Here is a 13,842-nt window from a genome sequence, read left to right as displayed (position 1 = left end):
GCCGGTGACAAACCTACACCTGCTATACTATCACTGTGAATGTTGTGGTGGATTGAATTCCTCGCGGCATGCTCATACCGTGTGGAATACAGACCTGGGAAGCAATTGGGTGATGCGGACGTGATAAGCCATTGTCCACTTCCTGTTCTGACCCAAGACCCTGCTCCTGCGAGCACAATACTCTTAATTGATGACCTGGAGCTGCCTCTTTCTGCAACCGACATTGCAGCACATTCAAAAAAAGATCCCATTCTATCCAAAGTGTTGGAATGGGTACGTCGGGGTTGGCCCACAGACCAACTGCCCGAAGAGTTCCTACCATACTCTTAGAAGACAGATGGAGCTCTCTGAACTTAAAGACTGTTTATTATGGGACACTAGAGTAGGGTTCCAGACCAGATTGTCTAGGTAACCGGCCCATGTTCTTATATAGTTCGGTTGGAGGATGGGCGCCAGTGGCAGCGCCATGTAGACCAGCTGCAGCAATGCAAAACACACCTGGATCCTTCCGTTGTTCTGTGGAGTCCATTGAATCCACCTGTTAGCTGTCCTGCTGTTCCCGCTACCTGCTGACTGGAATGCACCTCGGACCTAACTATCCTTCCATCTACAACCACCTCGTTCTCATCTGATAGCTCACCTGCAAGTTCCAGACATCCGGAGAGGGGGGAATCTTCCAGAGGCCTCGACCCGTCCACTCCAACCACTGGAGACAATTGTCTCCGGTCGCTGCAGCAGAACTAAGGCGTTCTGGTACGAGCCATCATAGACCCGCCTACTTGAGAGACTATGTCTGCACTAACTGGGTGGAAGGAGTGTTACATCCCTGTGTGTTCCGGTCAAGCCTGTCAATCAAGCGTGTTGCGATGTGATTGGACTAGGCGCGTTAGCATTCAGGTGGGAAATTGGAGGGTTGTCATTGGTTAACGCTCTGACAGCTGGGAGTATAAAAGAGCTTTCAGATCATAAAACGTTGCTCTTGTTGCTTAGTTGAGCAATAAATCAGTTGCATTAATTCTGAGTCTGCTTCTTACCTCAGACGCTCAGTACGTTTTATCCCCTGATCAGGAGATCCTCCAGGAAGTCACTTCTGCCACTTAAAGGAGTGGTTGAAATTGTCCCTGAAGGACTTCCTGGGATGAAATCTCTGGTTATTTCTGCCTGATCTATTCGAAAAGGAAGGTCCCTGTCTGGGAGGAGCCTGACGTTGCGGACGGGAGTTGGAAGAACCCCCCTCCTGTCCACGAAAGGGCTGCCTACGATAGAAGGATTGATTTCGACCTTCCTGCTTTTTGGTAGGTGGTTGTAGAGCCTTCCTTTTATCCTTACCCTCCACTAGTAGAGGTTCTAGAGGAGGGTCAAAAAGAAGAGAGGTAGAGTAGGGAGAGGAGGCCAGCCTCCACTTTGCCCGGGCCTCCACCTGCCATTGTTTAAGCCAGAGCAGCTAGCGGGAGATAATAGAGGATGCTATGGATTTGGACACGAAATGGACCGCATCCAAGGAAGCATCTGCAGTGTACTCTAGGGCCGCCTTCAAGTTGTTAATGTCCCTGCGGGCCCTAGAATCTCGGGCCGGAAGTCTCTCTTGAAGTTATCTCAGCCACAGGAGAGCCGAGCGACTAAAGGAGGCTGAGGTCACTGCCTGAATGGCCCATGATGCGGCCTGATGCCCCTTGACTAGCATCTGCTCAAGCCTTTTGTCCTCAGGGCGACGGACCTCCTCAGGAGCTGCTGAGGCCACATAAGGAGAGGACAAACTCACTCAAGAGCCTTGGAGAGTTCGGGTCCCACATTATTCAGGCACTTGTCCAAGGTGTTGGGGAGAGGGCCTGTACATGGTGACACCCACTGGTTCTGGACCACGTCTATGAACAGTCTGGGCGAGGGAATCATCTCCTTTTCCACCTTGGGCTGGATGAATAGAGGATCAGTGGTGTCTGTCTTGTCCGCCTCCGTTCCCTGAGGAGTCTTGGGTGGAGGGATGCCAGCAATCTTCTTGGCCTTAAACAGAAGAGACCGAAAGATAGGAGGTTTAAAAAGACCGATAAAGGTGGGTGGGTGGGTCGGGAGACTGTCCTCAGAAAGGTCCGAATCCTGGGTAGGACATTCCTCCTCTCCAAAAACCGATGGTTGGTTGGAAGTTCCAGGAAGCTCATGCAATGATGAAGCCAAGAGATCACCATTCCGGCATCTGGAACTCAAGGAAGAAGAGGACCTGCGTGGAGTAGAATGGTTAGAAGACCTGTGTTTAAGACCCGCTGCTATGCTCCGTTCTATGGCATCAGAGATGATAGTAGCCATATCAGGTGTGTAAGGCATAGGTCTGAACGGGGGAGAGGCATTCTCCTGGGACAAGAGTTCCCTGTCAGGAGGGAGGTTCCTGTCACCCTCCAACTCATCCCCACTGAAATCATGGTCACCTGTGGCCCTGGCCTCTTCAGGCTGGATAATGGATGCTGCAAGGGATAAATCGTCCTCAGAATCCGATGACAAGTCAGGAGGGCTAGGCTCAACAGGCCTTTGAGCCTGGAAAGGATGGGGCTCTGAATGCTTAGTTTTGTCCTTGGCCTTCCTGGGAGGAGCCTGTGGGGCCCTGCCATCTTCCTGCGGAGTTGTGTTAGTATTTGCCCTGCGACTAGGCCTGGGGACCTTAGCAGGGGGCTCATTAGGAGGAGCCTCTGGGGCAGAACTGAGCCCATTGGCCCTGGGCATGGGGGAGCCAGTGGAAGGATTAGGAGCCTGGGCAGGTGGAGGGGCCTGTGTCTCATGGGCCGGAGAAGAGGCCATGGCCTGTACTCACAAACTTGGTGATCTGGTGAGGAGATTCAAAATGGCCACCAGAGATCTTCGTGCCAAAACAAAATGGCCACTAAGGCTAAAAAGCCTATGGGCCAGGTACCATGAGGCTGAATAGACCGCAGATGAGGGCCCTGAAAGGAGGCTGCGGAGTCGGTGGAATCCCCCGCGGCGCTGCAGGCTGTCAGCGGTATTTAGCGGCGTGTAGTGGTGGTGGCAGTTCTTTGGCGGTGGCACTTCGGAGGTGGCGTCATCGTCGTGGGAGAACCGGCAAGAACCCGAGCGCTAAGCATGGCCTCCAACGGCCAGTGCCGAGCAGCGCAGAAGAAAAAGCCTCTTCAAGCAGTAGGAGAGAGCAGGGAGGCTAAAAGCCTCGAAAGGAAAAAACCTCTCCTGGCCGCACTTCACAGTGGAAGCTGCGGCTATCCAAAAGCCCTGGCTCCTGGAGGAACTGATTTCGACGATCCTGCCTTCTACCAGGTAATTTAGAGTTTTTCCCAATTGAAATTTTCAGATAATAAGCCAATTGATACTGTTTTAGATAGTCAATTCAGCAATTCTAAGTATTAAGTTGAGGAGAGAGAGCAATTAGCACAGCCAGTCCCAATCGAACTGAGTCTAAAAAAGCGGGAGGACTCTCCTCAGAGGCGATGACATCAAATCAGTAGACTCAGTCCTATTGGTTACTGGCTGAGTTAACCCATGCATGGCTACTGTCTCCACCAACTTTGGAGAATGGGTTGTTTTTTGTCTAATGGGTTTTTATTATATAGATGATTTCTTACCTATGTGTGAGTTCGGCAGCTATATTAATAAACAAACAAACGTATGTATGTATGTGTGTGTGTGTGTGTGTGTATGTATGTATGTATGTATGTATGTATGTATGTATGTCAGGGTTCTCCATAAACATGAAATGATTAAAATGGCAATTTTAGTTTACACTGGAAAAACAAACTTTTTACTAATTTCCTGTCCTTTTCTTTGAATGTGTGAAAGTCTCAAAATAAAATTATTTTGAATTTTTTAAAAGTTCTAAAATAGATCAATAGGCAGTACAGCATAAAAGAGAGTCAGTTTTCACACATATTTAAATTGTTTTCTTATAGTTCAGACTCACCTGAAAATTGTAACTAACCCCTATTTCAAGTGAATGGGCACATTCCTTGATGTTTCCTTGGGAAAGGTGAATCTGGGCCATGAGAAGATTGGCATCTGTTGATGTTGGGTCCAGTTCTAGACAACGTTGCAGTGTACCCTGGGCAGTTTCAAGTTCTCCTGCAAAACAGCTGTTCTATATCATCTGCTTCTTATTCTTAAGAGTTCTTACTGTTTTGAACTCACAAAGTGATTTGCTAAATCGAACCTATGCATCTTATTGGTTATATTATAAGGAAGTAATAATATTGGTTTTTTAAGCACTGAAATAAATCACAGTATTAATTTAAACCATGCATTGTATTTTTTACCATTAAAAACTGATAATTTTGAATTTCCAATTTGAAGTGGAAAGAAATCAGCTTTGGATAAGTGTAGTGGTTATTGTATACTTATACTGTACAACAGTGGTTACTGTTAACATTTAATAAAATTAGGCCAACAAATCTCACTCACTTTTTATTTCCTGTCCAAATAAAACAGTTAAACTAAGGAGGAGACAATAGTTTCAGGATATAATTAACTTCTTACAACCAGCATTGTATTCTCAGAATATATCCTTGTCTGAGGATGGAGGTTCATTCTCCCAGTAGGTGGAGACATCATCCAGACATGAGTATTCCAGCCAGTGTCCAATAGGACTGGGTATACCAAATTGACAACTCCCGCCTTCCGTGCTAGCCTCTCCAGCTTAGACTCAGTCCGTTTCCATTGGACTGGCTGTGTCTGGTGATCTCTCCGACAGTTTTGTTTCTTGCAAGTGGTTAAATTGATAAATTCGTTTTAATTCGATATATTGGCTATCCTAAATTCTAAATTGTTAAATTTGCTGTTTGGTGCGGAGGTTTGTAGGGCGGGATTTATTCCCTGGCCCTAGCGGCTTTCTGAGGGGATTCTGCCCATGGGTTCCTCCCTCCGGCAGTTCCTCGCCGCTTGTGCGCCTCGCTTCGTTCCATGGGCGTTCCACTGCGGTTCGTCGGCTCTCTGGATCATTTCGGCTTCTGGACTATTAGCTGAAAGATCGCCTGTCATCAGCCTCCATCTGCAGCCACAAGCTCCCGCTGCTTTGTTAACGCCAAGTCATGCCAGAATCGCTATTGGAGCCACGGCTTCCCTTCTCAGGGTTAGGGCTGCTGGTTTGTCACGTTAGCGATTTGCAGCCTCAAAACGACCAGGAGGTCGTGGCGAAAGAGCCGGCATTGCCGGTTCGCCTTTCAAGTCCCTCAGAGGACTCGAAGATTCCAGGTGGCCATCTCTTTATTTATATTTATATATTTATATATATATTTATATATATATATATGTGTGTGTGTGTGTTGTATTTGTGCAGATAAATAAATAAAGGGAGACTAGTATAAAACATTAAAAATAAAAATATGGTTTTCTGCCTGGATGGTCCTCTGTAATGAGCCGAAGGACAGAAAGGGGGAGTAGTGAGCTCCCTCCCATATTTGGGCATACCAGGGGTTGTAACACAAATACATACCTATTTCCCTGGCTCAGCTGATAAGGAGGAGAGCCTGTGGCTTAGTGGCTAACAAATCTGCCTAATATGTAACACAGCCCAGGTTCAAATCCCAGTAAAGGTATGGCTAGCTAATGAGAGCTAAATAGCTTGAAATAGATCTATACTAGTCTCCTTTTATTTATTTATCAGCACAAATACAACACAAATATAAAAAGGCAACATTAAAAATAAAAATATTGTTTTCTGCCTGGATGGTCCTCTGTAATGAGCCGAAGGACAGAAAGGGGGAGTAGTGAGCTCCCTCCCATATTTGGGCATACCAGGGGTTGTAACACACACACACACACACACACACAATCTCAAAACAAACACAACACATAAAATCTTCCTTTTTTGCAGTATGCAAAAAAGGAAGATTTTATGTGTTGTGTTTGTTTTGAGATTGTGTGTGTGTGTGTGTGTGTGTATCAGTTGGTTACAAAAGGCTTTCATGCATCTCTTCCACAGTCATCAAACATAATTCATATTAACTCGTGTTTTAACTCAGATATTTATACATGTTACCATCATACCTCCATTTTCATTTGACTATAATTGTTTAAACGTCCTTCATCGTACAATATACCAAAATTTAATACATAACCACATACTAGCATTTCATTTACTATTTCTAAAATCCTCCAGTAACACTAAATCTTTATATCTTATTCTAGCTAAACATCCATAATATTCAATAACAAAATTTTCTAATCCTTCTTTCCAAATCACTATTTGCAATTTACATTCAATTTCCTTATGTTTTACCCATGCCTATTTATATCTTATCATTATCCCTCCTTTATTTGACTATATCGTATATCATTACATTTCCACCCTAATATTCAAAACTTAGCTATATCAAACTTAGTTCTTTTTTTATTTTTTATTAATATATATATATAATCCAAGATGGTTTCTAATCTTCCTTTCATAGGTACCATTCAATATTCATATCCCATTATTTCTTATCATGACACTACACAATACAATACAATAGTAGAGTTGGAAGGAACCTTGGAGGTCTTCTAGTCCAACCCCCTATACCGTTTCAGACAGATGGCTATCCAACATCTTCTTAAAGACTTCCAGTGTTGGGGCATTCACAACTTCTGGAGGCAACTTCTGTTCCACTGATTCATTGTTCTAACTGTCAGGAAATTTCTCCTCAGTTCTAAGTTGCTTCTCTCCTTGATTAGTTTCCACCCATTGCTTCTTGTTCTACCCTCAGGTGCCTTGAAGAATAGTTTGACTCCCTCTTCTTTGTGGCAAACCCTGAGATATTGGAACACTGCTATCATGTCTCCCCTAGTCCTTCTTTCTCTTAAGCTAAACATACCCAGTTTCTGCAACCGTTCTTCATGTTTTAGTCTCCAGTCCCCTAATCATCTTTGTTGCTCTTCTCTGCACTCTTTCTAGAGTCTCCACATCTTTTTTACATCGTGGCGACCAGAACTGAATGCAGTATTCCAAGTGTGGCCTTACCAAGGCATTATAAAGTGGTATTAACACTTCACGTGATCTTGATTCTATCCCTCTGTTGATGCAGCCTAGAACTGTGTTGGCTTTTTTGGCAGCTGCTGCACACTGCTGGCTCATATTTAAATTATTGTCCACTAGGACTCCAAGATCCCTTTCACAGTTACTACTACTGAGCAAGGTATCATCTATACTGTACCTGTGCATTCCGTTTTTGTTGCCTAAATGTAGAACCTTACTCTTTTCACCATTGAATTTCATTTTATTAGATAGTGCCCAATGTTCAAGTTTGTCAAGATCCTTTTGTATCTTAAGCCTATCTTCTGGAGTGTTGGCTATTCCTGCCAGCTTGGTGTCATCTGCAAATTTGATGAGTTCCCCATTTATTCCCTCATCCAAATCATTGATGAAGATGTTGAAGAGTACTGGGCCTAAAACAGAGCCTTGGGGTAGTCCACTGCATACTTCCCTCCATGTAGATGCAGTTCCATTGAGGACTACACGTTGAGTGCGGTTGGTCAGCCAGTTACGAATCCATCTGGTGGTGATGCTGTCTAACTCACATTCTTCCACTTTATCTAGTAGTAGGTTATGGTCTACCTTATCAAAAGCCTTACTGAAGTTCAAGTAAACTATACCGACGGCATTCCTCTGGTCCACTAATTTTGTCACATTATCAAAGAATGCAATAAGATTAGTCTGGCATGATCTGTTTTTGACAAATCCATGTTGGCTTTTGGCTATTACACATAGTATATATTATTATCGTTAGCAATTATTTGTTTAACTATATCTATTATCACTAAATTTCACTAAGTTTAGCTAGTTTTAAGTTATATTCTTCCATCTATCAACCTGTATCTTTCCAGTAACGAGGCAATCTCATATCTTCTGCTGTTTGTGGTATCAATCCTCTTATCTTCTCTTTAATCAACTTTGTATGGACTCCTTTTAGCAGCTCTTTGCTTATATAGTCTCTCTTGTAATTTCAATGCCCTTCTTCTGTTTCCTCAATCAGCTTATCTAAAATTGTCAGTGGTGTTATCAAAACTATTGCTGAAAAAAAATCTCTCTTTGGGTCCATAAATTCTTTTATTTTTTCTTCTTCTGTATCTTGCCATCTGGAGTAAGTTTCCCCTCCATTTAATTCCTCTTTCAATATTCCACTCTTTCCATTTTCAAAGACGAACCCATCACCATAAATATCAGCAGTTTGAGTTTCTTTATATTCATATTCCTCTTCATTTTTTTTTAATTTTAACTGCCACTTTCTCCATTTGATGAACGTCTTCAACTTCCCCATATTTTGCTGTTAAATGGACTAAATCATCCAACTTCTGCTCAATCCTCTCACGTATATTTGATAGTTTCTGTATTTCTGAAAATATCCTTTGCAGACTTAAAGCCTTTTTCTCCTGCTATAATAGCGCCATAGTTTTCAACTATGTAAACACTGTTATTCTAATTTAGTAGCTTTTAATCACCTCTCTCTGGTTAGAAATACTTCAAAGGAACATCGTTTTTTTCTTATCGCTCTCTGTAAACAAGCAATAAGACCTTGAGGTACCAGCCGAGATAATCCGTGAAAAAAGGTGTTTTGTTTCCAATACACAAAGCCTAACTTCCGCAGTGTTAGTCACAATGCCGCAAATTTTTTCCTTTTTAAAAAGAAAATGTCTTTTTTGTATTTTAAGTTGAAGAGAAAGTCCAATTCTTAAATAAGTTAGAAAAACATCCACAGTAATGACAGATGAGTTTTAGACCATAGATTACAGAGAGTAATGAAAAAAAAATAGAAGAAAGGTTAATCCGTTCATTTTAAAGGTCTTACATAAATTCCATTCATGAAGATAGCATTGAAAAAAGAAAGATAACCCCGTCAAAAACCATTCCAAATTTAATTCCACCGCTTATTTCTTCTGTTCTCCAATTTAAATTTATTTTAAGTTTTTTATAGGCAGTCACTCTTAAAACAATAAAAATTCCTCACCAGCTGGAAACACTTTCTCTTTCCATATCCTCCCGTTTTGGAGCCGCCCTGACTTCGTCAGCCAAATGGCTGGATTTTTTTGTCACTGGCTTGAAGACTTTCTCGTGGATCAATCAGGGACTTTGCGATATCCCTGAGATCAGCAAGACGTATTCTTCCTGTTCACCATCTCTGCGGGACAGTTTAGGTCCATTTGGACCCCCCCAGTGGCAAAAGTGTCAACTGCGATCTCAGAGCATTGAGATCGCATGCTGTATCATCACGACTTCGGCCCCGCCTCCAATGGTGGCCATCTCTGAGGAGAATTTTGGCGGGAAAAAGTTCCGTCTGCCATTTTGAAGCATGAAAAAGATCCGTCCGCCATTTTGACAGCGCCGCACAAGGTCGAGAGTAGAATGGCTTCCTTTGCCTCAGACACAGTACTTGCTGATCCCCCTCCTTCCTCTATACCACCTACGGGGTCTGGGGAGACCGGTGGAAAAGGGTGGGTTCTGTAAGGGACGTCGTCCCCAAGCCCGCCAAAGTTCTGGCTCAGGAGAAGGTTCCCTCCAAAGGGCAAGAAGGTCCTCTGATCTCAGGATCTCGTAAAGCCAAGGCCAAATCACATCTTTGTGAGGGGCCTATTCAGGCTAGATTGATTCCTGCACCCAGGCCTCAGAGTCCTCCTGAAGAACTGTCCACTGACACAGATGGGGAATATTCCCCTCCTGCATCTCCCTTACAGCCTGAGGGCGGGGTGGTTGGCTCTGAGGAGGATGGTTCTGAAGGGGAAAGGAGTCTAACCCCTGACCCAGATGTTGGTTCACCTAGTCCAAGGAGGTTTCTCTGCTATCCTCCTGACATGGCAGATATTATAGCAGCTGCCATAGAGAGAGGCACTGCTGCTGGCTCCTCGATATATCTCGCAGCGATACAGAAAGCACATCAGTCTACAGATGAAGCCAAGGTAACATTACAGATAGGGGCCAATAAAACTCCAGTCACATTCAAAATAGATACTGGAGCACAAGTAAATTGTGTGCCAAGCCACATATATCTGGAACACCTCAGGGATGAATCCCCTTTAGAGACTCTGAATTTACCGAATGTAATGGGATATGGTGGTGAAAAGCTGAAAGTAATGGGTCGCTGCCCTGTACAATGTGCCTACAAGGGATCGGAAAGGGCTTTACAATTGTTTGTGATAGAAACGCAAGCACCAGCTGTGCTAGGTCTCAAATCAAGTAAAGAGATTGGACTTGTGAAGATAATAATGACTGTGGATGGTGGGCACAGAGGTCTGACGGAAGCTGATATTAAACATGAGTACTGTGATCTATTCAAGGGCCTGGGGTGTCTCCCAGGCATAAGCCACATACGTATAAAGGAGGGTGCACAGCCTGTCATCCATGCACCAAGGAAAATACCTCTAACTCTTGTGGATAAAGTCAGACAGGAACTCACTAGGATGGAGAAGTTGGGAGTAGTAAAGAAGGTCACTGAACCATCGGAATGGGTCAGTTCTATGGTTGTGGTGGAGAAGAAGAACACAGATGCAATTCGTATATGCATCGATCCACGTGATCTGAACAAAGTAATAATGAGAGAACACTACAAACTCCCCACCATAGAGGATATAGCACACAAGCTAGTAGGAGCAAAAGAGTTCAGTGTACTAGATGCCCAATCTGGTTACTGGCAATTGCGTCTTGACGAAGCTAGCAGTTATCTCACTACTTTCAACTCTCCTGTGGGTCGATGGCGCTTCACAAGGGTGCCTTTCGGCATAGCATCGGCAGAGGAGATATTTCAAAAGAAACCACATGAACTAATTGCTGGTCTACAGGGTGTTGAAGTAATAGTTGATGATTTGTTGGTCTATGGAAAGGATCAAGTAGAACACGACAGAAACCTTACTGCTTTGCTCAATCGATGTCGTGAAAGAAATCTTAAACTCAATCCAAATAAAATGCAAATTGGGGTAGGAGAAGTGACATATTTTGGACACCTACTAACCAAAGAGGGTTTGAAGCCTGATCCAAAGAAGATCACAGCAGTTCTTAACATGAAGGCCCCAGCCTCCAGAAAGGAACTGGAGACATCATTGGGAATTTTCAACTATCTATCGAAATTCTCTAAGTGCCTCGCACAACAGACAACACCGTTACGTGCATTGCTGCAGAAGGATGCCATTTGGTGTTGGGATGCAAACATGGAAAGGACTTTTGACTAAATATCCCGGGCCAATACTGAGATACTTTGACGTAAATGCTGACATTGTGCTTCAAGTGGATGCATCCCAGTTTGGGTTAGGTGCTGTACTGACTCAACAAGGACATCTGGTGGCTTATGCTTCACGTGCACTGACCACGACACAAGCCAATTATGCTCAAATTGAGAAAGAGATGTTGGCCATTGTGAATGGATGTGAGAAGTTTCACCAGTACATACCGTGTTTCCCCGAAAATACAACCTGTCCTGAAACTAAACCCTTGCGACATTTTTCGCGTGCGCAAAAATATAAGCCCACTCTCGAAAATAAACCCTCTGGACAATCCCCCCCCCTCCGACCAGGCAGAGCACCGCTCGCCGACCTAGCGGTATCCCAAAGGCACCAAGCCACGGGAATGAGGTGGGGGCAAAGGCGCTTGTGTTGCTTGGTGCTTTCGGGGTACCGCTAGGTCAGTCAGCGGCGCTGTGCCCAGCTGAAGAGGGGGGGGGTTGCTGGGCAGCTGCTCTCTTGCGAGCAGGCTCCCGAAGAGCCGGGCAGAGCCTCAGGGTCGAATGGCTGTGTTGCGCTGTCGCAGCAGCAACACAGCAGCCATGAGGTGACCAAGCTTATGAGCAGCCGCCCGGCAACCCCCCTTTCCAGCCGGGTACAGCGCCGCTGACCTACCTAGCAGTACCTGGACGGCCCCAAGCAACGCAAGCGCCTGTTCGCCGCCCTCCGCCTCCCGTGGCTCGGTGCCTTCGGAATGCCCCTAGGTGAGTGAATGGGGCTCTGCATGGCTGGAGGGGAGTTACGCAGCGGCTTTTCCTCTCCCCGCTCGCGCAAAGGGCATCTGCGCTGCTGGCGCCGTCCGCCGCTTGGTTTTTTTTTTCAAAGCACGGAGGATGGATGCCACTCTGGAAGTACGCTCTATGGTTGTACAATCTGCAGTTGCTTGGTGCCTTCCGGGTACTGCTAGGTCGGTCAGCGGCACTATACACGGCTGGAAAGGGGGGTTGCCGGGCGGCTGCTCATAAGCTTGGTCACCTCATGGCTGCTGCGTTGCTGCTGCGACAGCGCAACACAGCCTTTCGACCCTGAGGCTCTGCCCGGCTCTTCGGGAACCCAGTCACAAGGGAGCAGCCGCCCGGCAACCCAAAAATAATAAGCCCTCCCCTTTAATAAGCCCAAGGCCATATTTCGTGGGTCAAAAAAATATAAGACTCTGGCGTATTTTCGGGGAAACATGGTATATGGTCGTCCAGTAGTTGTAGAAACCAACCACAAGCCGTTGGAGTACATACTACAAAAACCGCTAGCCTCTACACCTCCACGCTTGCAGCGAATGATTATGAAATTACAGCAGTATGATCTCACAGTGAAGTATAAGCCTGGGAAGGAAATTCCAATGGCAGATTGCCTGTCAAGAGTGTTTCCAGAAGGACATGAAGCCAGGGATGAACCTGAGTTGGAAGAGCAGGTACATACAATAGGGGTTTTACTCCCATCTATTCATAGTGCCAAAGTCTTCAGGGGGTTGGAGAGCAATTCCCGACCTCAAATTTCTAAACAAATTTGTAGTTTACCAGAGGTTCAATATGCGTTCCCTGAAATCCATATTGGAGAGTGTTCGTCCAAACGACCTCCTCTCTTCTGTGGATCTCATGGAAGCATACCTCCACATCCCCATTTTGCAGGACCACAGGCAGTTTCTCCGGTTTTCTTATGCCGGACTGCATTTCCAATATCAGGCTCTCCCATTCGGTCTCTCATCAGCTCCGAAGGTCTTCACAAAGGTCCTGGCTGTGATTGCAGCACATCTTCGCTCTCTGCCTATTCGCATTCTCTGTTACCTGGAGGACATCTTGTTGCTGTCCAGGTCATCACACCAGGCCCACAGGGACATTCAGACCACTCTTCAAGTTTTCCAGTTCCACGGGTTCCTGGTCAATGCCAAAAAGAGTCATTTAACCCCTGCCACTTGCCTCATACATCTAGGGGCAGTGATGCACCAGCATAGGGAGGATCTTCCTCTCTCTGGAGCGAAGAGTGAGCATACGCAAATTAGTCTCAGCCACCCAGCGGCAACACAAGATCCCGCTATTCCAATTGTCACAGCTCCTAGGGAAGATGATGTCGAGTTCCACATTGTGCCGTGGGCTCGCTTCCACAGTCGTCATCTGCAGTGGTTTCTGCTTCCCTATCAGCGGTCCGACAGCTGTTTGACAGTTCGGGTATGTCTCATACAATGGTACAGCTGGCCTCGGGGTCTTCTTTATGTGTTCCCTCCAATTCTACTGATTCAGCGCGTCATCCGAAAGATGCTGATCGAGGAGGCAGATCTGATTCTTATAGTGCCCCACTGGCCTCGCAGGCCTTGGTTCGCGGACTTGATCAATCTGTCAGTGGGCCCTCAGTGACAGCTTCCTCAATTCCACTTTCTTCTTCTACAAGGCTCCCTCCGTCACCCCGATCTAGCCTGGCTTCATCTCAACGCTTCGAGATTGAGCGGGAGGCCTTGACAGCAGTTAATCTATCACATGAGGTTATACGAACGATCCAAGCTGCCAGGCGTGCATCCACTAATCGCATTTATGATGCCACTTGGATTAAATTCTCTTCCTGATGTCAGCTACGAATTTCGTCTTTGCAGGCCTCCATACCTAATGTACTTCAGTTCCTTCAGCTGGGACTTGACAAGGGACTGTCCCCAAATGCGCTATGTCG

General features: G+C 45.5%; 1 protein-coding gene across 2 annotated transcripts in view; it reads right to left on the bottom strand.

The window, feature by feature from the left end:
• Window positions 1-13,842, bottom strand: part of TTC21A (tetratricopeptide repeat domain 21A) — a 75,900-nt gene that overhangs the window by 41,332 nt on the left and 20,726 nt on the right. For both annotated transcript variants that reach the window (XM_081970197.1, XM_081970198.1), the window contains one exon: window positions 3,917-4,074. In XM_081970197.1, coding sequence (XP_081826323.1) covers window positions 3,917-4,074 — 158 coding nt within the window. The remainder of the gene's footprint in view (window positions 1-3,916; window positions 4,075-13,842) is intronic.

Source organism: Natrix helvetica (genome assembly GCF_964273705.1).
Source record: "Natrix helvetica genome assembly, chromosome: Z".
Classification (NCBI taxonomy): Eukaryota; Metazoa; Chordata; class Lepidosauria; order Squamata; family Natricidae; genus Natrix; species Natrix helvetica.
Note: the sequence above shows the minus strand (reverse complement) of the source record. Positions and strands in the feature narration are given on the sequence as shown.